The sequence below is a fragment of the Panthera uncia genome, assembly GCF_023721935.1.
Source record: "Panthera uncia isolate 11264 chromosome C1 unlocalized genomic scaffold, Puncia_PCG_1.0 HiC_scaffold_4, whole genome shotgun sequence".
NCBI classification, from domain to species: Eukaryota; Metazoa; Chordata; class Mammalia; order Carnivora; family Felidae; genus Panthera; species Panthera uncia.
In genome coordinates, this window is record NW_026057585.1 from 61,313,867 (window position 1) to 61,338,512 (window position 24,646).

General features: G+C 52.6%; 1 protein-coding gene across 1 annotated transcript in view; it reads right to left on the reverse strand.

Moving 5' to 3' along the window:
• LEXM (lymphocyte expansion molecule) overlaps nucleotides 1–21,107 on the reverse strand; it is a 26,161-nt gene extending 5,054 nt beyond the window's left edge. Inside the window, exons 1-9 of the mRNA XM_049617101.1 lie at nucleotides 20,911–21,107; nucleotides 19,858–19,945; nucleotides 19,234–19,398; nucleotides 18,993–19,115; nucleotides 14,300–14,431; nucleotides 14,002–14,145; nucleotides 12,258–12,419; nucleotides 11,113–11,238; nucleotides 8,874–9,007 (exon numbers count right to left, since the gene is read on the reverse strand). Coding sequence (XP_049473058.1) covers nucleotides 8,874–9,007; nucleotides 11,113–11,238; nucleotides 12,258–12,419; nucleotides 14,002–14,145; nucleotides 14,300–14,431; nucleotides 18,993–19,115; nucleotides 19,234–19,398; nucleotides 19,858–19,945; nucleotides 20,911–20,960 — 1,124 coding nt within the window. The 5' untranslated portion in view covers nucleotides 20,961–21,107. The remainder of the gene's footprint in view (nucleotides 1–8,873; nucleotides 9,008–11,112; nucleotides 11,239–12,257; nucleotides 12,420–14,001; nucleotides 14,146–14,299; nucleotides 14,432–18,992; nucleotides 19,116–19,233; nucleotides 19,399–19,857; nucleotides 19,946–20,910) is intronic.
• Between the last annotated feature and the right edge of the window lie 3,539 nt (nucleotides 21,108–24,646).

Here is a 24,646-nt window from a genome sequence, read left to right on the forward strand (position 1 = left end):
AAAGAAAGAAAGAAAGAAAGAAAGAAAGAAAGAAAGAAAGAAAGAAAAAGCAGGGGAGGAAGGAACATTAAAATCAGACAGATGTTAAAAAAAAAAAAAGAAGACGTGGTTGTAAGAGCCAGAAAGGTGGCTAGATGCAAAATAATGTTCCACTGGTCGGTCAAGCATCCTTACGAAACACCTACTGCCTACATAGCTCTAAAGAATGAAAACCAAAAGGCTACCTTTCCCACAAAGGAGGTAAATCCCAGGCTGCCTGGCTGGAAGCCCAGAACCCTGTGGTTTGGTGGGAGGAAGCAGGTAAGGCTATGGAGTGAGGGTGAAACAGATTAGCTGTCACTAAGCATCCTAAAAAGAGACTTCACAACTCTCCCACACTTGCCCTTCCTGGTCTGGCTGGCACATGCTTTGAGGACCTATCGTGTTTGCCTCCAAAACCTGACGCCTCCAGGCCTCACCTATTCCTGTATAAGACGGGGAAGGCGGCACTGACATTGATCCTTTGCCTTCTATGGCAGGCACAGTCTGTGGACTTTGTGGGCGTTTCCACCCACTGGCACACAGGATTATGACAAGCCGCAGGCGGGGATTAACAAGAGGGCATCAGCACTGAATGGTGGGGAGCCAGCGAGAGCGTCCCCACCCGCCCAGTTTCCATTCGTCTTCATTAATTCTTGACTCCTGCTTTATTTTTATGTTTTCATTTTTTTTTTTTTAACTTCTAGGGTCCAATGATTGCTTCTTTTGATTTCGATCTTTCTTGGTTAATATTAAAACCAAAGGTAGAAATTTTACTCCAACTGGTGTTTTTTAAATTTTTGTTTATTTTGAGAGAGAGTGAGAGTGAGCTAGGGAGGGGTAGAGGGAGAGAGAGAGAGGGAGAGAGAGAAAGAATCCCAAGCAGGTTCTGCACTGTCAGCACAGAGCCTGATGCATGGCTTGAACCTACGAACCGTGAGATCATGACCTGAGCTGAAATCAAGAGTCCGATGCTTAACCGACTGAGCCACCCAAGCGCCCCACTCCAACTGGTGTTTTTTTTTTTTCTTTTTTCAACTTTTTTTTTTTTTTTTTGGGACAGAGAGAGACAGAGCATGAACGGGGGAGGGGCAGAGAGAGAGGGAGACACAGAATCGGAAACAGGCTCCAGGCTCCGAGCCATCAGCCCAGAGCCTGACGCGGGGCTCGAACTCACGGACCGCGAGATCGTGACCTGGCTGAAGTCGGACGCTTAACCGACTGCGCCACCCAGGCGCCCCTCCAACTGGTGTTTTGACAACATTACATAGATTTCGATATGGAGTTTGTTGTGAATAATTTCTAACGAGCATATAATTTCCAACGTGACTTTCTCTTAGACCCAAGAGCTATTTAGAAGAGTGTTTCCTAATTCCAAGTACTTGGTTTTGGGGACTATCCTTTTATTGTTAACGTTTTGTCTTATTGAGCCATGTTTAGAAACCGTGACCCCAAATTTTCTATGTAGGATGTTTTAAATTTAGACATTTTTTAATGAGGCTTTCTTAGAAAATCAACTTTTTTTTTAAGTTTACTTATTTATTTTGAGAGAGAGAGGGTGCATGCAAGCAGGGGAGGAGCAGAGTGAGAGACAGAGAGAGAGAGAGGGAGAATCCCAAGCAGGGTGCAGAGTCCGAACTGTGAGATCATGACCTGAGCTGAAATCAAGAGTCAGATGGTTGACTGACTGAGCCACCCAAGCGCCCCAAGGATCAACTTTTATAAATCTTCCACGAGTAACTCAAAACAACGTGGAGTAAAATACACCTATTCAAATCCTCCAAATAATTATTTATATAGACTTACTGTCAGATTCTCAAACAAGTCTATTCATGATTGTGGGAGCTCATCACTGTCATTTTGGGTGTAAACGTTCAAAGTTATTATCACTTCTTTATGGATTTTATTGTTTATCGTGATTACTCACCTTTGTCCCATTTCACATGTCTGCCTTGAATTCTACTTTGCTTCGTATTGGTATTGCCACTTTTGTTGTTGGTGGTGGCCGTGGTGGTTACATTTATCTGGCATATCATAGGCATATATATTCCTATATATTCCATATTATGTCTTCCCCTTTCTAGACCTCTCCATGCTAATCCATTTTTCATTTGATTGGAGTATACCCCCCAAGAATATTTTAAGAAAAGATACATTTGGTATACATCCTGAATCCTTAGGCGTCTCTATTTGCCTTGCACGTGAATGACCGTTTGGCTAGACAGAGAATTCTACAAACACTGTTTTCTAGCCACGTTTCAGAAGAGAAGCCCCCAACATGTCTGTTTGTCCTTTATTTAAGTTGTAGGTTATTGGTCTCTTCAGAGATGAAACTTACAAGATTTTTATTTTTACCTTTGAAACTCAGAAATTTCACCACACTTTAAGCGAACGGAATGCCTACATTAATTTTTCTCCCTTCTGAAATCCCACGAAAACAAGAGTTAAGGAATAAAAATTGAAAAGCATACTACTCGCGGGGACCAAAGGAAGAGGCAGCAGTAAATAAACAAATATTTTGGAAGTTAAAACGCAGATGGAAGAACGGCAACTAACTTGGCAGACCCAAGAGAGCTAAAACGTAAGCCAGTAGGAGATAAATTCGGGAATTCTCTCACTCCAGAGACTGAAGAATTAGCAGCACCCGGTCCTTCTGGAATAGGAACAAAGGTGGGGCCAGAAACAAGGCTACTGATTGAGAGTCCGTGTAGGATGCTTCCCTCCCCACTCTCTGCAGCCAGATGAGTGTCCTTCATGGATGAAGATTGGGGAATTTATTCTCTGGAGACAGAGGGGCTCTCTATACAAGATGCCACCAGGCATAGATGAGATCACGAGTACTATCCTTACAACAGAATCAAGTGGAAGCTGGACCACTAAATATCGAGACCTCAAGGCTCTTCCACTTAGAGCCCTGCCAGCCAGGCTTTGATCCTCCAGAAGAGTTTTTTTCTCAGCCAAGGTAAAAGACAAAAGATCTAACAACCCTGACACTGAAGTTCCCCCAGTGAAAATCCGCAGCTTGGTCAGCCTATGGAGAAGTCCATAATTAACAAGTGCCCCAGAGCCTTCAGTAGGATTTTCGGTTAGATACGAATGCACAGCCAAGAAATACCAGACATTTCAGAAAAACCTCTGGTATGGAATCTGATGCCAAAACAAACATACAGGAAAATAAAAGGATTTGATAAAATGAGACGGTATCAGGCAAACTGTCTTAATCAATACCTTCAAAGTATGAGCAAACATGGTGTCCATGAAATAAGAGAATAGTGTTGCTAAAAGGAACATTTTAGAAATCAAAAAAGAACAGTTAGAAATTAAAATAGGAAATCAGAAAATGAAAAACTCGGTGAGTGAATGAGAGACTATTGCTGCTGTATGGAACCAAGCATGGAGCAGACTTTTTAAATGAATCAGTGAAAGAGCTTATAGGGGCACCTGGGTGGCTCAGTTGGTTAAGCACCCAACTTCAGCTCAGGTCATGAGCTTGCCTTTCGTGAGTTCAAGCCCCACATTGGGTTCTGTGCTGACAGCCAGCACAGAGCCTGAAGCCTGCTTCAGATCCTGGGTCTCCCCTCTCTCTGGCCCTCCCCCTGCTCTCTCTCTCTCTCAAAAATAAATAAACATTTAAAAAAAGTGGGACTCCTGGGTGGCTCAGTCGGTTGAGTGTCCAACCTCGGCTCGGGTCACGATCTCATGGTTCGTTGAGTTCAAGCCCTGAGCCCCACTCTCAGTGCAGAGCCTACTTCGAATTCTCTGTCCCTTTCTCTCTCTGCCCCTCCCCTGATTGTTCTCTCTCTCTCTCTCTCTCTCTCTCTCTCTCTCTCTCTTCTTTCTCCTCTCTCTCTCTGTCAAAAAGAAAAAAAGAGCGAGCTTATAAGGGAATCCTTTTTCCCACCTTATGACCTACCTACTGTGCCATGACACAATCTTCCTGACGCAAGAAAGAGCCCCAACGGGTCAGGTTTACATGGACAATGTCAGACCAGAGCCCTAGGGAAAATCGTGCACAGTCTCACAATTAAACACCCACAGGGACCTGCTGGTTGGCTTCCATTCGGTAGCATTCATTGGCCTTAATTGAGCCTGACCATGTTCCTGTAGGGTATAAACCATTACCCTTTTACGGATGGGAAAACTGAGGTCTGGAAAACAAAGAGTGACTCTTGGCGGGAGGTGGGTCTACATGGAGAACCTATCATTTGTGTAGTCTGTCTCAAGAGCATTTGTCTTCTATTTGCCTTTTTTTTTTTCCTGATTATAAAAATGTTACCTGCTTATTTTGAAAAACCTAAACATCTCAGAAATAAAACAGACAAAGTGAAAAAGACCCTGGTAACCATCCACAGGTAACCACGAGCAACAGGATGGCTCCTAGTTCTCCAGACTGTGTTGTCTACGCATTTGGAAATATATTTTTAATAGGATGATTATTCTCCTATTTTTTTAAATTTAATTTTATTTTTTTCAATATATGAAATTTATTGTCAAATTGGTTTCCATACAACACCCAGTGCTCATCCCAAAAGGTGCCCTCCTCAATGCCCATCACCCACCTCCCCTCCCTCCCAACCCCCATCGGTTATTCTCCGATTTTTAATATTCACATATATTTACGCTTCCAGATGAAGTTTAAAATAAATATATCCAGTTCTCCTTAACAGCCCCCCCAAATTTAAGAATGAGATCCTTTCCTTTCTCTCAATTATGTTTTCTATTAATTGTGGCTGCAGTATCAGAGGAAACTCTTTGTCTTTACAGTTTTGTTTTTTAGTTTTTTTAATGTTTATTTTTGAGAGAGAGACTGCACGTGAGTGGGGGAGGGGCGAAGAGAGAGGGAGACACAGAATCCGAAGCAGGCATCAGGCTCTGAGCTGTCAGCACAGAGCCCCATGCAGGGCTCCAACTCAAGAACCATGAGATCATGACATGAGCTGAAGTCAGACACTTGACTGACTGAGCCACCCAGGCACCCTGCATCTTTACAGTTTTAAAATGAACTCTGTTGGGGGCACCTGGGTGGCTCAGTGGGTTGAGTGCATAACTCTTGCTCTCAGTTCAGGTCATGATCTCACTGTTGGTGAGACTGAGCCCCGTGTCAGCCTCCAAGCTGACAGCTCAGAGCCTGCTTGGGATTCTCTCTCTCTGCCCCTCCTCTGCTCATGCTCTCTCTGTCAAGATAAATAAAATAAATTTTAAAAAATAAAATAAAATAAACTCCCTTGGACTATTTTAGGTAAATGCACTATAAATTGTGATAATTTGCCCTTCCTTACCAATATTTATATTTATTATTTGTTTTTCTTGTCTTACTGCATTTGCTGGAACCTCTACAACAACGCTGAAGAGGGCCAGGGTCTTGTTCTTGACTTCATGAGAAGCCTTCATGTTGGCCTCTTCTTTAAAAGCCCTCACCCTCCCTCAGGACTCAAATGCCCTCCTTTTTCTCCCCCATCCCTGTCAAATTTCCTTCGAAATAGAGCCTTTTCCTTAGGTTTTTGACAGCAGGGGGTGAGTTAAACTACTGTAGTTCCTTTTCCTGGATGATGTGCCTTCCAAGCCTCTGCAAAGGACTTGCCCCTTCTATAACTAAAATGCAGAATTCTGCAAAGGCAGAGCAGCTGTTAAGAGACAAGGAACTTGCCTCAGCGTCCACAGACACGCATCCTCTCCTTCAGTCCTCAGTGCACACTCCGCAAAGTGGATTGTTTAGTGCACTCTCATTGTTCAAAGGAAGGTCTGTCTCTAAGTAACTTGTCCCAGGTCACACAGCTAAGTGGCAGACAGAATTCGAAGCCAGATCACAAGGGAAATCCTACAACCTCACAGACCTGAGCGTTGGACGTGATTACAGGGGTCAAGGGGAAGTTTGGACACAAGGGGAAGGCCGATGTTCAGGGGAGAAAGTCTAACGGGGATGGGACATCCTTCCCTTCCCTGTAGGCCTGTACTGAGCAAACAGTATGTAGAATGGGGCTTTGCTGACAGGGTGGCCGGAGAGGAGTGTCAAGAACCAGCACATGGTGTTCTTCCTAGAACCTTCAAATCCTCACGTGGGCATTGGTATAAGGGAGGGGCCCTGCCCTGGGAACAAAGACTGGCTATGAGTCCCAGCTCTATCACTCACCTGTTGTGTGACCTTGGGAAAGTTGCTCCCCTCTCTGGTCCTGGTTGAACACCTATAAAATACCCAACCACCTTGACTAGAAAGAGGAAGAAAATGAAAATGCTTTTGCACAAAGTGTTCCATTTGACTTTCTAATTTATTTTTATTTTTGTAAGTTCATTTATTTTGAGGGACAGAGAGAAACTCAGCATGAGTTGAGGAGGGGCAGAGAGAAAGGGAGAGAGGGAGAAAATCCCAAGCAGGCTCCACACTGTCAGTGCAGAGCCCGATGCGGGGCTTGAACCCCCAAATCATGAGATCATGACCTGAGCCGAAATCAAGAGTCAGATACTCAACCTACTGAGCCACCCAGGCGCCCCTAAAGTGTTCCATTTGATCTTCAATTAAGCAAAGCAGATGAATCCATGCATTTATCTCTACTCTCTCTACTCTCTTCTGCAATTTGCTAAAAGGACTATACAGAATTTTTCTTAAAAATAGACAAACAAGAAAGGGAGAGGTTGATATCAGGGGACAAGAGGTATAACGTGTTTTTCTGGGACCCAGGAATTGGAGGCAGGAGTATCTCAAAAAGCAGGCGCAGGTCTGATGGCTGAAAACAGAGGGAATGTTAGATACACACACACACACACACACACACACACACACACATTACTCCTCGCCCACCAGGCACAGCGGAAGATGGGCAGAGAGGCACCCTGGTCAGAATAGAGGGAGTAGGTGGAAATCCATACACTGTCTGAGATTCCCCTGCCTCCTCCGCCTAAACACAAGCAACCGCATTCACCCACTGCAGGATGCAGGATGCTTTTCCAGAGAAGCTGAATGGTCCCACAGAAAACACCTACAACCATGACATTGAGGGTCCTCCAACAGAACGACTAGACCTCCATCCAATCACTCCCGGTGAAGCCACCAACTGACAAGCCCCACCCACACTCACAGCAGTGTTCAGTGCTTTCCTCTTAAATGTGAGCAAGACAAGTAAAAGAAGGCACTTGGAAGAAGCACGGTCAGCCCGGGAGCAAAAGGAAACCAAAGGTAAACTGTCATTGTTACTTTGATTAAAGAACATACTGCGTAGGAGACACTGAACTGGGTGCTAGGGGAAGGAAGTGGGGAAGGGAAGGGAAGGGAAAGGAAGGGATCCACACAACACTCAGGAACTCTTTTTTTTTTTTTTTTAGAGAGAGAGAGAGAGAGAGAGAGAAGGTGCAAGTGAGCAAGGGGCAGAGAGAGAGACAGAGGAGAGAGAAAGAGAGAGAAGCAGGGCTTACCCGAAGTGGAACCGGAGTTCACGAACCACGGGATCATGACCTGAGCCGAAGCCAGATGGCTTAGTTGAGCCCCCCAGGCACCCCATACTCAGGAACTCGTGCAAACTAAAAAAGATTGAGCCAAAATTTCAAAAGGCAACAGTAGGGTTCAAAGATAAGGACAAGGAAATTTTACCAAAGAGGAGGATGGAAAAGGCAGAGACAGAAAATGAGAAAAAAAAAAAAACACACACACACAAAAAAAGCATGACAAAAACAGAGCATCACACCAGGATATCTCCCCTTCCTAAGAGAGGAAATTCCCAAAGACACAAATGCAAGTGATTTTCCCCAGATAATTGTCCCAGATGGAAAGAACCCGGTAGGTACCCAAAACTATGGGTGAAAATAGACTCACATTAGGACAATTTAAGACTAAATCTCACCATGAAGTTTCAGCACACAGAGGACAAAGGGAAGATCCTCAAAGCTTCCAGAGAGGCAGGTGCAGATTGCATGCAAAAGGCAGAAAACCAGAACGGCACAGGAATTCTCAACCATGCCTGAAGCTCAAAGACGACTGAGCAAAGTCTTCAACATTCCGAGGGCAAACTGTTCCCAACCTAAAATCTTATCTCCAGCCAAACTGGTGATCAGTTGGGCAGGTAGGAAGCAAGATTTTTTTTCAGGCATGTGGTACCGCTCATCCCCTTTTCTTAAAAAGCCCCCTCCCCGCCCCCCACCCGACACAAACCAAGAGCATAAATCAAGGAGGCAGACACGACAGGACTATGTTGATTAAAAATAAGCATTTAAAAGTCGGTCTTCCCTGAGCAATCGGGTCCTCGTGCCCTCACCGGGTTTTCCAACAACAAAATAATCTAGAGTGCGTGTTTGTTCGCCTTTTGACGTTTCCGAAAACGAGATCACGCTGCAACCGATGGCCTCTTAGGTCAATAAATAAGGCAGCAGCTAGCATTCGCGCACTGCTTTACAGTTAGCCGTGGCACTTCGTGCACCGTTTTCCTTCGGCTTCACAACGGCTTCCGGAAACCAGTTTTACCAAGCCCGTCGTGAACACCAAGAAACTGAGATTCCGTGTGGTGAAGCCACCCAAGGCAGCGCCTAGCTGGTGTGGGTTGTGAGTGGGGGAGTTAGCATTGAGTCCCTTTTCCTCACCAGGAGCGTTAGAGTATCTCATCTGGGGCTTCACAGCCCTCCGCTCATCTGACAGTTGAGGGAACCAAGGCTCAGAGAGGTTAAGGGATGCGCCCCGCCTCACACAGCCCGGCAGCCAGGCAGGGTCAGGATCTGAACTCTCTCCACTGCCTCGCTGTTTGGCTGGCACCAGGGGCAGCAGGTGTGTTCCCATGGGAAGCAAGCACAAGGTGGGGGGCAGGGGAGGAGGGCATCCCAGCCCACCCCAGAGTAAGCCCTTCCCCCTCCGCGGGAGCTCTAGGGGCACTCACTGCATGACCCTGTCCCAGGCCGGGTCAGAGGGGTAGCGCTTGGATCCACCCAGGTACAGGGACCGATACCGCTGCCGTTGGTCCTTCGTCTCCATCAGCCAGGTGTTGAGGTAGCGGCCCACACCTACGGGGTTCTGCAGCAGGGAGAGGGATGGCGGGACATGTGAACTCGGGCCTCCCGGCTCTCCCCACGCTGCTCCCCACTCCATCTGTTAGGGGTTGAACTGCGTCTTCCAAAGGGACATGTAGAAGTCCAACCCCCGGGACCTCGGCGGGTGACCTTATCTGGAAACGGCTGCTGATGTCATTGGTAAGGATGAGGTCCCCACGTGAGTAGGGTGGGCCCTTAACCCAATGAGACCGGTGTCCTTCTAGAAGAGACCCACAGGAAAAGACAGCCCTGTGGCAGTGACGTCAATGACAGCGGTGGAAGGGAGTGACGCATTCACATGCCCAGGAACTCCAAAAACTGCCGGCCAGCACCGGAAACTAGAAAGAGGCCAGGAAGGATTCTCCCCTGCAGGTTTCAGAGGGAACGGCCCTGCCGGCACCTGGACTTTGGACCTCCAGCCTCCAGAACCGTTTCAGGATAAACTGCTGTTGTTTGAAGCCGCCTGGTTGTTCGCGCGGCCGTGGGAAGCTAACACACCATCCCACCCAGAAACCTATGTCCTAGATACGAGAGGCGGCAACAGAGAGGTTCCAAGAGGAGGAGAGGAAAGGTAACCTGCCCAGAGGTGAGCAGTGAGGGCAGGAGAATGGCTGGTCAGGAACCTGGTCAGTTCCAATGGCTGGTCAGTTACCTGTGGCGTAACAGTGCCAAGGGTGGCTCGAGAGAGATGTCAGGAGCCACACACAGTGGGATGTGCAGCTGAACTTGCTGCCCACGAGGGAAAGGCCTGTCTCGAGGGGGAGCAAGCTCCCGGTAGTGGTCCTCCTGTCCCGGGGCAGGGCGAGCTCAAGCCCTGGGACCCAGACGGATGTCACCTCAGCTCCTCCCACTCTGCAGTGGCCAGCCCTGTGCTAGCAGCATCCGGCTCTTACCTAAACACCTTATTCGGGGTCCCCAAGTGAAGACCTCTCCCCTGCAGGAAGTACAGGCATGGGGTGAGAAAAAGCAGCTTGTGGAGGGCTGACCTGCAGGTTTCTCTGAGAATCGGGCAGGATGACAGGGCGTGGGCACAGTGGAGGCCAAGCCATCACTCTGGGAGGTGAGCAGGTGGGGTGGAGGAGGGAGAGCTCAGGTGTGGGGGTGCGGGAGGAGGCGCAGGGGGAAGGCAGGTAAGTTACAAGCAGAACGTTCCCCCCGGGAAACCAGGAGACACTTAAAAATAAACAGCTGTTCAAAACCAGGCACAACTAACCCTCGCTACTGGAAGTCAAGACGGGGCCACCTGGTGGGGAGGGAGGTGTGTGTCAAGGGGGCTCCTGGGGCGCTGGAAATGCGCTCTTCAATGCTCTGGGGACTTGTTACAAGGACGAGCCCATTTTGTGACAATTCACAGGGCCGTCCGCTTAGGATTCCTGCACTTTACTGTATGCTTATCAGAACCTGAAAAAAATGTGCACTTGAAAACGGAAGGGCAGGAGTAAGAAACAGAATGAGGTCAATATCCACTGCCATTTGTATAAATTAAGAAGGCCTGCACACAAAACCCAAGAACTTATTAGCCGTTTTACAAGAACGTTGAAAGCTCTATCACACACGTGGGGGATGGCTGCCTCGGGGGAGGGGGAGGGCGACAGAAGAGGTCCTTGCTCAGCCAAGGATGAGAAAGGGGCCAAGTCTGCTAGCTGCTCCCTGAGGCCCTAAGAGGGTGGAGGGAGCATCCCCCTGGGAAAATAAGAGCGTGAGCTGGCTCTGGGGTGACGTGGTTCTCAAAGTGTGGTCCCCAGACCAGCAGCGGCATCACCCGGGAACTTGTTAGAAATGCAAATACCCAGGTTCCCCTACAGGCTACCGAATCAGACTCAGACGCTCCGGCAGGGCGCCCAGCATTCTGTGCTTTGACAAGCCCTCCAAGGGGTTGCTCGTGCCCACTCAAGTCTGGAAGTCACTGCCTTAGAGAAATAAGATGGTAGGAATGGGTGTTTGTCCCTTGGGGAGAAAGAGGCGGGATCGGGCTCACGCAGAGCATCAGTTCCCAGGTGTGGGGGTGCGAGGGCTTGGTGCTGCCTGTAGAGGCAGCAGAGGGTTCCCTGGCCATCACCTTTGAACCCCCACCCCAGACCTACTCACCCAGCTTCCCAGAATCGTCTGGTAGGCCTTTATGCCCATCCGCTTGGAAGACAGCAGGAACGGTGGCTGGTTGACGTGTTTGCATTCCTTCTTTGGAGGAAGCCACGAACCGGGACCAGACGTGGCCTAGGGGTTAGAAATGAAGGCTGAAAGCTGGAGGGGTCTGGCAGTGGTCAGCCTGGGACCAGGGCAGGTGAGGGCTCCCGACAGCCCACCCCAACCACCCGCAGCCCTGGGCCTTGAGCCAAAAACAGTGAGGGGGTTCCCCAGCCACCTTCCGACTCACCAGGAGCCCATCCTCGGGGGGTGGAGGGGCCCTATGGTGCCCTCATAACAGATGTCACCCACTCTAACCCCACCCCTCAGCCTGACACCTCTTTCCAGGTTCCCAAGGGCGCACAGGGTCTGGCAGGTCCACAGAGGCTTTTCCAACCTGGAAAGCGGAAGCCACACAGCCTTTGGAGCTAAACGAGCTGGCTTCCTTCTCACACTTGCTGGGGGAGCCTGGGCACATCCCTTCCCATCTCTGGGCCTCAGTTTCCTCTTGTGAAATGCAAATGATAACTCCTACTTTGGGGCGCTAGCAGGTGCCTGGCCCACAGCAGGCATTCAGGAAATGTTAGCACCCTGTTTCGTTCATCCAGACCCCACTCCTCCCCAAGTCCCTAGCAGTTCTCCGGGGGGGGGGGGCGGCCCTGCGTGTGGGAGGCAGGAGCCTATCCGGGTCACTGGCTGCCACACCCCAGAGAGGAGCCCACCATCCCCTCAGAGGGAGCAGGTATGCAGTCCTCTGTCAGGGTGGACCCCTTATTCACGCTGTGCCCTGCCCCGCATCACCTTGGCCTCTCCCCAGGGGAGAGAGGAGCACTTGGCAGGTGCCAGGCTCTACCCTGCCAGCTCCAATCCTTAACCTCTGACTCTCAAGTCACCTGGTTATGCTCAGAGGACAAGCAAGCAAACTGAGCCTTGGAGAGTGGGAGGGACATACTCAGAGTGACAGGTGCGTGCACGACCAGGCAACCGGGTGGGTCCGACACCCCAGGCTGAGCTTTCCCCTCGAAGAGCCAGCCCCATCCCACGCCCGGCCCACGCGAGAGTCCCCTCCCCAGAGAAGAAGGCAGGCAGGCCATGGGGGGAACACTGACTAGTTTTCGGGGGCACTGGCTAAGGGTCGCCCAGTAAATCCTCTCCGTCGGGGTTTCCGGGTTGCGAGAAATTTTCGAAAAAACCCCACGCTTCTTATTGTGCCGCGAGTTAAGCTCTTCCACGAAGGTCGTAAAAGTCATCAGTTCCCTGGGCTTTTTTTTCTGAGAAACAGAAAAGAGGAAAAAAAAAAAAAAACAGAAGCGTCATGCCAGGAAAATCAGAGCCCTCTCTCTGGACCCTCCGCAGCAGAGAAAAGTGGGTGGTCACACCAGGAGGCACTACTCTCCACCCTGCCTCCCGCAGCCCTGGCTGTGGACTTGGCTGACGAGTCCCTGGCAACCTCACCTCCAAGCCACACCCACCGCTTAGCTTGGGGCTTTTGCCTATTCCCACTCATTTCAAGGGCATTTACTGCACGAGCACTGTTCTCAGCGGGAGCAACAGTCCCAATATTTAAACACCAGCGCGATGGGGGAACACAGAGGACTGTCAGGGCTGCGAAACTACTCTGCGCGATACCGAAACGGTGGATACGCTTGCCCAAACCTGTGGAAGACACAATACCCAGAGTGAAACCTAACGTGAACGTGGACTTTGGCTGATAATGACCTCGGTCTAGGTTCATCGATTGTACCAAATGTGCCCCTCTGGGGGTGGGATGTTGCCAGTGGGGGGGAGGCTGTCATGGAGGGGGAACAGAGGGTGCACAGGAACTCTGTACATTCTGCTCAGTTTTGCTGTGAACCTAAAAATGAGCTTAAAGATAAAGTCTATTACTTTTTAGATAATAAAGAATATTATGTGGCCTGGGCACTGGGCCAATCAGAATAGGAGTTGGCTGTAGGGCCTGTGGAGGGTCCCAAGGTCCCTGCTATGCTGGGCAGGACCACTTCAGTGGCTGGTCATGGGAACGTCCGGAAGGCCCTGGAGAGAAGTCGGGTTGCAGGGCTCATTCCGCAGCTATATGCCAATTGGCCCAAAGTATGTCAACATTTTACCTTCACCACCCCCATCCTAGGGCTTCTGAGCACTCACCACCTGCTGACACTCTATGTTGGTTTTACTTATGACTGTGTGTCCTTTTCCGCCGGAGTATAAGTGCCACAGGGGGCAGTCACCCCCGTGACTATTACCTGGCCCAAAAGTACACACCGGGTGAATGCACAGTGGAGGGAAAATGAACAGGTAATTGGACAAATAGTCAATTCCAATTGCTATGAACAGGAAGAAAGCAAAGCCCAGTGTGCTATGGGTCACACAACAGGAGCATGATGGGAAAAGGGGGGGGGGGGCGTCGAGTTAAAATTCTACCTCAGTTTCCCCAGCTTCCCAGCCTCTGGCTTGTTAGCTGCCACTAACAAAGCCAGCTGAGACGGGCCTGCGATGCCTGGGAAGTGCTTCCAAAATAACAGGGCGCCCAGACCCGTGCCATCAAGGTCCCTGCAGGCCTTGTGGCCAGTCTCCCACGCAGCCCGGAGGGTTGTGACCATCTGCTCCTCCTCTGCTGTGCATGCAGACGAAGTCAGACAGACATGCTGGGGTTCAAATCCCAGCTCTGCTCCTTACCAGCTGTGTGGCTGGCCTCAGCTTCCTCATGGAACACAGGCCGTGAGGGTGAAGTGAGCAGCGTGTGGGAGGGCCCTGCAGCACTTGGCACGCAGGGTGGCAGTGCTCCTGGGGATGATAAGCGAGGGCTGCCATCTTCAGGGGAACCCGTGCTCCGTGCCCCGCCTGGGTACATACCTGCACAGAGTAATGTCCATAAGGCTGGGGCTTGCTTCGGTCACCGGAGAAAGTGTCGTAGGGGCCGCGGGTGCCCATGGATCGTGCCAGGTAGGTCTCAATGCCACTTTTGAAGGAGTAGGTGCCTGGTGCCAGACCACTCCCCTAGAACAGAACCCGGCTGACAGTCCCACGGGAGAACTGCTGAAGCAGGCCCACCGCCTCCCGGGGTCTCAGTTCCCCATCTGCCCTGGGAGTCTCCCCCCTCCGCCAGGACTATGCAGGAAGGTGGGCAAGGCCTGGCCAGAGGAGGGGGTACCTGATGAGCCAAGAGGAGTGGCCTGCTGGTCATCCTGCACATGAGGACCTGAGAACGGTTCTGGGCTTTCTCCTCCAGCTTTGTGTACGGGTTACCCTTCACCCCATAATTTCCAGGGCCCGGATAGTAGTTCTGTGAGAGGTGGGGCGAGGGACACAAAGGTCATCAATCCCACTCCTTATGCTGAGTTTGTCTGAAGAAGAGAAGCCCTGGGAGGGGAACAGGATGTTCAGGGCCCTTGTGTGTTAACCGCCCCCCAACACACAACATGGTCAGTCTCAACACAGCTCCAGCACTGCTCAAACCTTCAGCTTCAAGTTCACACTCTTCTCCAGGGCCCCGGTGGCCTGTCCCACTTATTTCATGCTGCTCCCCGCCTACATCCCACACTCCAGCCGAACCGGGCTCCTTGCTGTATGCCAAACACAAGCCATCCTGCCGACCTCCGTGTCTTTGCTTGCTGGTGTTGTTACCACCACCCAAAATGCCCTCCCTGCCCTCTTTGCCTTGGAAAGTTCGAATTCTGCAAAGCCAGCTCAAATGCCATCTCTCCTGGGAATGAAGCCTTCCTTCCCTATCACCCCAGACAGTTGCTGGCTTTGGTGGTCTCAGAAATGCCAGCTGTCGCACCTGCTTTTGCATGAATGGGGTTCTCACTGTGCTCTGAACAGTGCTGTGGCCTGGAAGGATCTGGAGTCCTGGGTTTGAATCCTGGCTTTGCTGCTTCATAGCTGAGTGACCTTGGGCATACCACTTAGACCTTCTGAGTCTCGTTGTGCACATTTGTAACATGGAGATAGCAATAATTTTCTTCCAGGGTAATGAGGATGAAATTAAATGTCTCTAAAACTTCTTGCACAGTGCTCAGCCCCTAGTGGGCACCGACATATAAGTCAGGGTGGGACGCCTATCTTGGGGGTCCGGAGAAGGAGGGGGGAGAGGCTGAGAACCGTGGCTAGAAATGAGCATCTGGGGGTTCCACTGCCAGGGTTGGAAGTATGGTCTCTGGAAGTGGAGTGAGCAGAGACACCCTGCAGTGTAGGTGGGTGGGTTGGTGGGGGGAGGTGGTCCTTGGATAGAGACCTGGAACAACGTTTGCTGCTGCCGTGCATCTTTTCGCCACACGAGGTCGCTGCGCTTCCACAGATGGCTCAGCCCTACCCACCTCCGCCAGGAACCAGCCCTGGGGAAGCAGCCCTACCCGGCAGGCTGGAGAAGGCAGGGAGTTCAACCCCGGGGGGGAGTCAGCCAGGTATGGCATCAGATCTGTCCTGCCCTCAGAGGACAGCACTACATGTGTCCTTCTTCTAGGGCCCAGGGTTTCCAGGTGCGTTCAGAAGACCCCCAAGGTAGGAAGCTGGGTGCCTGCACAGTGCGTTAGGTGCTTCAGAAGCCTCAACATTAGGCTCTGGAGGTGACTCAATGAGATCAAATCAGCACCATCTGCAACTAACAGATGGAGAAACAGAGTTTCAGAGATCAGACCTCGAGTCCAAGGTCCTACCTCTGGAAAGAAGCAGCCGCTAGGGTTCCAACTGCAAAATCCAGGCTCTTTTCTGAGTTGTTTCCCAGGGGCGGGAGGGCCATGAGCCTGGGTACACTTCACAAGTGACCTTAGAAGTGCCGGTTCCGACACAGTAGCCACTGTGAAGAAGGTGGGGAGGACCTTGAAGGCATTAGGAGGCATTCAGACCTGGTTCTGACACACGAGGGTCCTTCGGAAGACCATTCTGGCAATGGTAGGGGACCAGGAAATCGGTCAAGAGGCTGCTCCTGGGTGGAGAAGGGACAGTGGCCTGGGCCAGGGTGGAAGCAGTAGGGATGGAAGGAGGAGGACAGGAGGAGGACAGGAGGCAAAAGCACAGACCCTGGTGACTGTGGGGAAAAGGATCCGCTAGGTTTCTGACTCTGGCAGCTGGTGGTGCCATTGCTGGAGAAGAGTAGGGCTGGGGGAGATTCTGATGTGGGGGAGAGGGGGAGCAGGGTGGCAGCGAGAGGAGAAGAGCCATGAGGGAGGCTGGCAGAGGAACTCCAGAGCTGCAGACCTAGTGTCCCCAGAGCCAAGAGAGGGGACGGTGTGCTGAGGGAGGGGGCGGTGGCATCACCCAGTGCCAGAGGTGGACAGGATTCAGAAACCAGAGGAGGAAGCATTGCCTTTGCTGTGTTGGGGCTTGACAGCCCCATCCTTTCTGGGGAAAGATTCATGGGGCCTCCAAAGCAGGTACCCACAGCTTTGGCAATGACACTGGAGAAGGCCCCAATGGAGGGGTCAGCACCCTACACACGTAGCGTTTGTAGACCTGTGGGGGTGGGGGGACAGCTAGAGGGACCAGAGGACAGAGGAGACCATCAGGTTCCCAGCCCAGGTCTCACAGCAAGAAGACAGCTGAAAAAGCAGGCCTTGGACATTAGCTGCCCCGGGATTGCCTTCTGCACCCACTGGGGCAGTGGCACACCTTGAACTCACTGTCTAGCCCTGAGCCCAGGACAGTGGCTAGGAGAAATCCTGCAGGGCCTGATGGAGCAGCAATGGGAACAAAGTGCACGAAGAGCCAGCTGGAAGGAAGGGTCAGGCCGTGAAACCTTCCTCCTGCTCAGCCAACACTCACAGATGCCCCAGTGCAGGGGGGCTGGGGACACAGGAAGGAAGCATCAGATTTGTTCCTCCGCCACCATCTAGGCTGGGTGCTATTAGACCCTGTCCTCCAGGGACAGTCAAGGAACAAAGTCCAAGGGAGCCAACCTATGTGTAAACCGCACGGGTTATGTGTGCACCCCTTAGATTCAAATCCTGCTTGTGCCACTGGGAAGCTCTGCGACCTTGGGCAGTTACTTAACCTCTCTGTGCTCCAGTTTTCTCATCTGTAAAGTGAGATAATGCTAGTGCCTACCTCACAAGGTGAGGTGGCGGCGGGGGGGGGGGGGGGGGGGGTTGTGGTGAGGATTAAATGAATCAGTACACTCGAGTGCTCAGGACAGCACCTGGCACGTCGCAAGTGCGGTGCTAAGTGTCAGCTATTATTACTTTAGATTTGAAGGTAATGACTCAGTTTTAAATGCCTCCAGGAATCCCCTCTCCCTATACTGCAGTTAACAGCTTCTGCACCTAAAAATGCAAAAAGGAATCTCCAGGCTTCACTGTGGTTAAGGTGCAGAAGAAACGGCCGGGCTCTGGGGTTGGACACTGCCTGCTTCCCAGCTGTGCAGCTTGAGGCAAAATGCTCATCCTCTCTGAGCCTCCAGCGCCTCATCCGGAGTGGCTGTAAACAGGATGTTTGGGAACACCAAGGACTTAGTAGGCGCGCGTGCCCTGATTGAGTCCACAAATACTGACTGTGCGCCCACTGTGTGCCAGGCACTGCTAAGAACTGGGAATCCTGCAGTGAGCCACCCCGGCAGATGTCCAGTGGGGAAGAAACACTAAACACAAGCACCATCAGGACTCCTGGGAAAGGGAGATGTCTGTCACCTAGTGGGGGTCAGGCAGGCTTCCCAGCTGACAGCTGAGGGCTGAGGAGGAGTCCCTTAGACCAAGGGGCAGCTGGGGGAGGGGGAGAGGGAGAAGAAGGGCATTTCCGGCAGAGGGAATGGCAGGAGGAAAGCCCCGGTTGAAAGAGTTTGGCCCATTTGAGGAGCTGGAAGAAAGACAAGAGCATCCGGCGGGGGAGAGCACCAGGGCAGGGAGGAGGGGCACTCCAACCACAGTGCTCACTCCAGACGGTCTGACTTCTGCCTTCTCCCTTGCTGAGCTTGAAACCCACTCGACGGGACGATCATCCCGACCCACCCGGATGCCACCCTACCCCTCACCGCCATCACCTCCCATCCGGATGCCTCGCCCCTCACCCCTACCAGCAGGGTGCTCCTCTGAAAACATAAATCAGGCCCTTCCCTTGTCAAAACCCTCCACTGTCCTCCCAGTGGAATCAATCCCGAAGCCCCCACCTTGCCGCCCAGTCCTGCCCTCCGGCCCTCACTCCTCTGCCATCTCTCCACCTTCCGCCTTCCGCCCTCACCCCCGGCCCCCCACCTCTAGCCACACTGGCCTAAGCCTGCTGTTCCTGCCGCCTGGAACACTCTCCTGCAGCTACTGTGAGTTTCTGTTGCTCACCTCCTGCGCGTTTTGCTCAAATGTCACCTCCCCCCAGAGGTCTTCCCGGACCACCCCAGAAATTACACTTCCATCACTCTGTCCGTATCCCTTCCTTGTCTCATTTTTCCTCTTGGCCCCGATCATAAGACGTGCTTCTCTGTACTGTCATTTCTTCCACTAGGGCACCAGCTCCAGGAGGTTAGGGGCTTGTCTTCCTCGCCGCTTGATCCCCAGGCCCGAGAACAGTGCATGGCACTTAGTGGGTTCTCACTCATCATTTGCTGGCTAGATGGATGAGTTTGTGGAGCACCCAATGTATGCTGGACTCTGTCCTGGGGACTCAGAGATGAACCAGACCCATCCCTGACAGCAGGGAGCTCCTCGGCTGGTGGGGGAGACAGACGCAGGAAATATGACAGCCCCTGGGCTCGAGGCTGTGGTAGCAGAAAGCAGAGGGGTTTGGGGGACCCCGAGGAGAGCCTGGCCGAGCCTGGCAAGGAGGCGGTACAGGAGGGGTGCTTCCAGCACCATCCGGGCTACATGCTCTGCAGCCAGAGCCGAGGGCGGGAGAGCTCGTCCCCAGTACACGAGGACACCTACCCCAACGAGGCCACGGAAGCGGGTCTCCCCCGAGCTGAGCAGCCCCCGGGTGCTGCACGGTTTCTCCTGCAGCTGTTCTAAGAAGTCTTTGAGGTTGTAGGAGCCGGGCCCCAGCTTCTCCTTCTGCCCCAAGAGAAGAAGGCAGAAGGTGACAACTTGAACCATGGGGACATCCACGCAGGAGGGAGTCTGGAGGAGGGCGGCACTCCGTCCAGGAGGAGTGCTGCCTGGGAGGACTCACCTGCAACCGCTTCTCTTTCATGATGGCCTCGTACTGGAAGTGGGGCAGCTGGGTCAGCCGGGTGGCTTCCTGGGTCCTGGCCCAGCCTGTGCCCACCTCCTTGCTGAGTTTCTTCTTGCTGAAGCAGGTCTCCTGGTAGCCATAGGTTCCAGGTCCTATGTGGGACTGAGTCAGAGCACAGTCATACCAGTCTACCCACAGAGTGAGTCCTCCTCACCGACTGGGGGAGTAGACAGGCAGGACCCGGCTGTGCCCGCCGCCTACCCCCCCCCCCCCCAATCTCAAACCTGGCACTGAGGGGCGTGGCACTCGAGGTACAAACACAACATCCTCTGTCATTGGTCCCCTTACACAGGGGTGGCACCTCCTTCGGAGCTCACAGCTGGTTGGTGCCAGAGAAGAAATGGCACCCGGGTCTCCCTCACCCCAACCCACGCTGTTCTCACGACAGCCCTGCATTTATCAACACATCTGAGGTCCCAGCTCTGAGCCAAGCTCTGTGCTCCAGACTGAGGGCTTGGAGAGGCGTCAGGCATGGCCCTGACACAGCTCAGCTTCTCCTCCTCCGTGGTGAGGGGCTTGGAGGGGCAGGGGGAGTGTCAGAGAAGCCGCGCGCAAATTCACCATTTGCACAGAATGAAGCCTGGAGTAGGGGGCCTCGGTGAAGGTGCTGAGTTTCTTCTGATTGGGGTAGACGGCGGAGACATCAAACCTAGGGAGGGGGGTGCTCGGGTGGCTCAGTCGCTTAAACTGCCAACTCTTGATTTCCACTCAGGTTATGATCTCACCGTGTGTGGGATAAAGCCCCGGGTCGGGCTCTGGGCTGAAAGCGCGGGGCCTGCTTGGAGTTTTCTCTCTCTGCCCCTCCCTCTCTCTCTCAAAATAAATAAAATAAACTTAAAAAAAAAAAAACAACCCTAGGGAGGGACAGAGACCCCGAGAGAGAGCTCAAGGCCTGGCCCCCGGTCCTGGTATGGCCAGTTCTGGGGGGGCGGGGGGCTGTTGGCTTCCCAGAGGAGCTGGCAGGTGGAGCAGGAGCAGGACTGCGGCCACCGCGGGGTCTCCGGGCTTCCTGCTTCTCTCTCCACCCTTGCCTGGTCCCCTCCTTTCTGCTGGAAGCCTTTCCTCAAAAGCCACCTTATCGTCACAGCCCCCACCCCACCCTCCAGCACTGGCCGGCTCCCCCTCCCAGCTGGCTTCTTCTCCACAGCCCTTACCACGACCCAGCATTTTATATAGGTTTCTTTTTTGGTTTATGACCCACTCCAACCACCCCTCCCCACAAGAATGCGAACTCCTGAGTACAGAGTTTCGCTGTTTGTTTGCTGTTGTGTCCCCAGATGCTAGAGCTGTGCCTGGCACGGAGTAAGTGGCACATGGAAGTCACGTAGAGGTGTGAATGAAAGACACCTGGACTGAAATCCTGCCCACCACCCTTAGGCTGAGCGACCTCCTACCCGGCCGGGCCGCCTGGCCTCTCTGAGCCTGGCCCATAGGAGGTGTTCTTGGAACCCCTTCAAATCACTTGAAGTTGGTGAAAAAGAGCTCTGGGCAGAGAAGCGCGGCAGGTGTGACGGGGGAGAGAAAGTCGCCCCCCACCCCCACCCCACGCTGCCAGTCTCTCCTCCTGTCCCTCCCTCCTCCCCCAGGCTCCAGCCGCGCCCCGAAGGGCCCCACCTGTGGCTCTGCACCCCGAAGGGTGCCCCGCTGAACCACTTGGTGCCCATGGTTCGGGCGCCCCCAGGCGAGGTGCTGGCCGGGACTCCCGCCGCGGGACCCCTCCCGCGGACGCTGGCGGCCACCGCTGCCGCGGCAACCCCGCCTTGTGACCTGTGATTCCCGGAGAAGTGTGCGCGCGCTGCGCCCACGTGGCGCCCCCTGCCGGTCTCCTTCCGCTCTGTACGGTTTCTCCGCCACCTTGAGGGGCATCCTTCGCTGAGCCCCGCAGATCTAAAGGCCCCTTATGGTGGTTAATATGGATTCCTTTTGATGGGGACTTATAGTCATTTGTTGAGGAACCGATTCTGATTCCTTGCTTTATCCCAGCGCGCGGCACCGAGCCTGGTAGAGCGAGGCTCCGAAAGGCCTCTTAACTGTTAGATGCTCATGGCAACACGGGAGCCCGCAGGCAGGGCTCGGCTTGGGCAAAGAGGGCATCCGGGTTCCTTCTGCATTTCAGGGAGGGAAGGAGAAAGTGGGAACCAGCAAGGAGAGCCAGAGTATGGAGGGAAGGCTCGCAGGGATGGAGGCCTGGCCCGTCTGTCCCCCATTCCCCAGACACCCACTCGGGGCAGACACTCTGTAGGATGCCTGGTCCTGGTCCTGGGAGTCTAGTGGGAGAAACAATGACCACACAGTGTGGCCAGGCCTATGAGAGAAGGAGGCCTCTGACCCAGCCGTAGGTGGGTAGGTCAGGGAAGGCTTCCTGGAGGAGGAGAATTCCAAACTCATTATTGAAGTGTGTGTATGAAGTGCTAGGTAAAGAAAGGAGTTGACCCAACAGGGCATGGTCAGCTCTCTTCCCTCCTCTTCCTTTATCCCCCACCAGTGTCTTTTGGTCATGCTATATCTAATATCATCTCTCAAGATTAACTTTGATCCTCCCAGTGGTCTTAGGCTGAGGCTCGGCAGAAACAACCCCAGTTGATGATGACAGGACGGAAGCCAGAGGGAAATAGGACTTGCCTGGGGTCCTGTACCCAGTCTGTGGTGGAACTGGAGGACCGGGACACTGCGTCTCCTTTCATCCGGTACCCTTCTGACATGCCAACAGAGAATTTAAATAGGAAGTTCAGACCCCTAGCAGAGCTGTGAGCTGGGCTCTCAGGCCCCAGGCCAAGAGTGTCCACCCTGCACCAGTGGCGATCAGAAGTGTCAGGCCCGGGGAGCACACACAGAACACACACCCCAGGTCATCTACGCACAGGCTCTATCTACCCTTTCCCACCTGTACAGCCTTGGGCAATCCATTTTCTTTTCCGATCCTCTTCCGATCCTTACCTGTAAAATGAAGCGAACAACCTCTGTCTCTCCAGACTGCTATGAGGATGAAATGAGCTAATTTAGGTATGCTCCTGGCACATAGCAGAATCAGTGAGGGGCCATTCCCAGCCCTGGGAAAGGGCCCTTGGAAGGGTCCAGAGGCAGAGACTGGGTCTCATCCGCTCCCGGTACGGTAACCTGGCACATAGTAAATGCTCAGTAAATATTTGTTGAATCACGAGTGAACAAATAAAGGAATTAATCTAGAACAACTCCCCAGTCACGTACATAGCCTCAAAGAGGGTCGTTTGAGTCCTGGCCCTGCTGCTTTCTCGCTGGTGGCCTTGCGCACATTACCCTGACCAAAGTTCGATTTCCTCATCTGTGACGTGAACACCGACTACAGCCTTACGAAGGAGCTCTTTTGAGGTGTCAGTGAAGTGTGGTTGTGTCCTGTGCGCTGGGAAGGACCTGTGACTGGCCCCGGGTCTGCCCAGGTGTCAGCACAGCCCATAACCGGCCTGAGGCTGCTTTCCTTCTTCTCTCCCAGCCTGAGCCCCTGGGCTCCAGGGCTCCTGGAGGAGTGACCACAGGATATAGGCCAAGGTCTGCTGGGCTGGGAACGCTGGCAGCCAGACAGGCCAGAGCAGGTCCAGAGCAGGTGAGTCAGCTGTGCAGCAAGGAAGCCGCCCAAGTCAGCCCAAAGCCTCCCCATCAGAGCAACTCACTAATCCTAGCAACCAACTCGTTCTCTCTTGACCCTTGACACGCCCCCCCCCCCCCCCCCAGCCCATCCCATTACACGGAAGAAGAAATCAAGGCTCAGAGAGGGAGAGTAACTCGCCCTGGTCACATCTAGTGAGGTGTAGGGTCACACAGCGAATACGGGACTCCTAATTAGGCTTGGGAGCTCCCTGGCTGTGGGAGGTTCTAACCACCCAGACTCTGGAGACGTCTGTTATGTCAGCAGAGTCAAGATGCTCAGTCAGGAGTGAGGCCTCTGCCATGGTGCTGTGGCCGCTGCCTTCACTCCACATCCCCTGCCGTCTCCTGCCCACGCTCTGTAAGTTACGGCCATATGGGCCGCTCTGTCCCCAGGCACACCCTGCCCGGCGAACCTCTGGCCCTTTCGTATGGCTTTCCTGCTGCTGAAATGCACTGCAACTCCCCTTCCATTCCAATTCTTACTCATCTTCTCAGAATCAGATCAAATCCAAATCCACCCATTAGGATGGCCATTATAAAAAAACAATACAAAACAGGGGCGCCTGGGTGGCTCAGTCAGTGAAGTGTCCGACTCTTGGTTTCAGCTCAGGTTATGATCTCCCGGTTGGCGACTTCCAGCCCCAAGTCGAGCTTTGCGCTGACAGCGCGGAGCCTGCTTGGGATTCTCTCTGTCTCTCTGCCCCTCCCCTGCTCATGTGTGCGTGCTCCCTCTATCAAAATAAACAGGTGAACTTAAAGAAAAAAACACACACAGAAAATACCAAGTACTGGCAAAGATGCAGAGAAATTGGGCCCTTTGCGCGTTGTCGGTGGGAACGTAAAATGATGTAGCTCTTATGGAAAACAGTATAATAGTTCTTCAAAAAAACTAAACATCGGTATGACCGAGTCTTCTCACTCCTGGGTATACAGCCAAAAGAACGGAAAGCAGGGACAGAAACAGGTATTTGCAGACCCATGTCTGTCGTAGCATTGTTCCCTACGGCCAAGGTGGAGACGACCCACCCGTCCACCGATGGATGAATGGATAAACAAAATGTGGTCTCTACATGCATACAATGAAATATCGGTCACCCTTAAAAAGGAAGGAAATTCTGACCCTGTGACAACACGGATGAGCCTTGAAGGCCTTAGGCTGAGTGAAAAGAGCCAGTCACAAAAGGACAAATATTATAGTATTCTAGTTATAGGAGGTAAATAAAGTATTCAAATTCAGGGGGACAGAAAGTGGAACAGTGGTTACCAGGGGCTTGGGGAACGAAGGATCAGGGGGCTATTGTTTCATGGGCACTGTTTCTCTTTGGGAAGATGAAAGGTTTTGGGGAACGATGGTGGGGATGGCTGCACAACAAAAGGGATGGGCTTGATGTTACTGACTGTACGTGTTAAATGTAACCATTTAGGGGCGCCTGGGTGGCTCAGTCGGTTAAGCGGCTGACTTCAGCTCAGGTCATGATCTCGCGGTCCGTGAGTTCGAGCCCCGCGTTGGGCTCTGTGCTGACAGCTCGGAGCCTGGAGCCTGCTTCAGATTCTGTGTCTCCCTCTCTCTGACCCTCCCCCGTTCATGCTCTGTCTCTCTCTGTCTCAAAAATAAATAAACGTTAAAAAAAATTTTTTTTAAATAAAAAATAAATGTAACCATTTAACAATGGTTAAAATGGTCAGTTTTAGGCTAAGCAGGTGTTACCACAATAAAAAGGCGGGG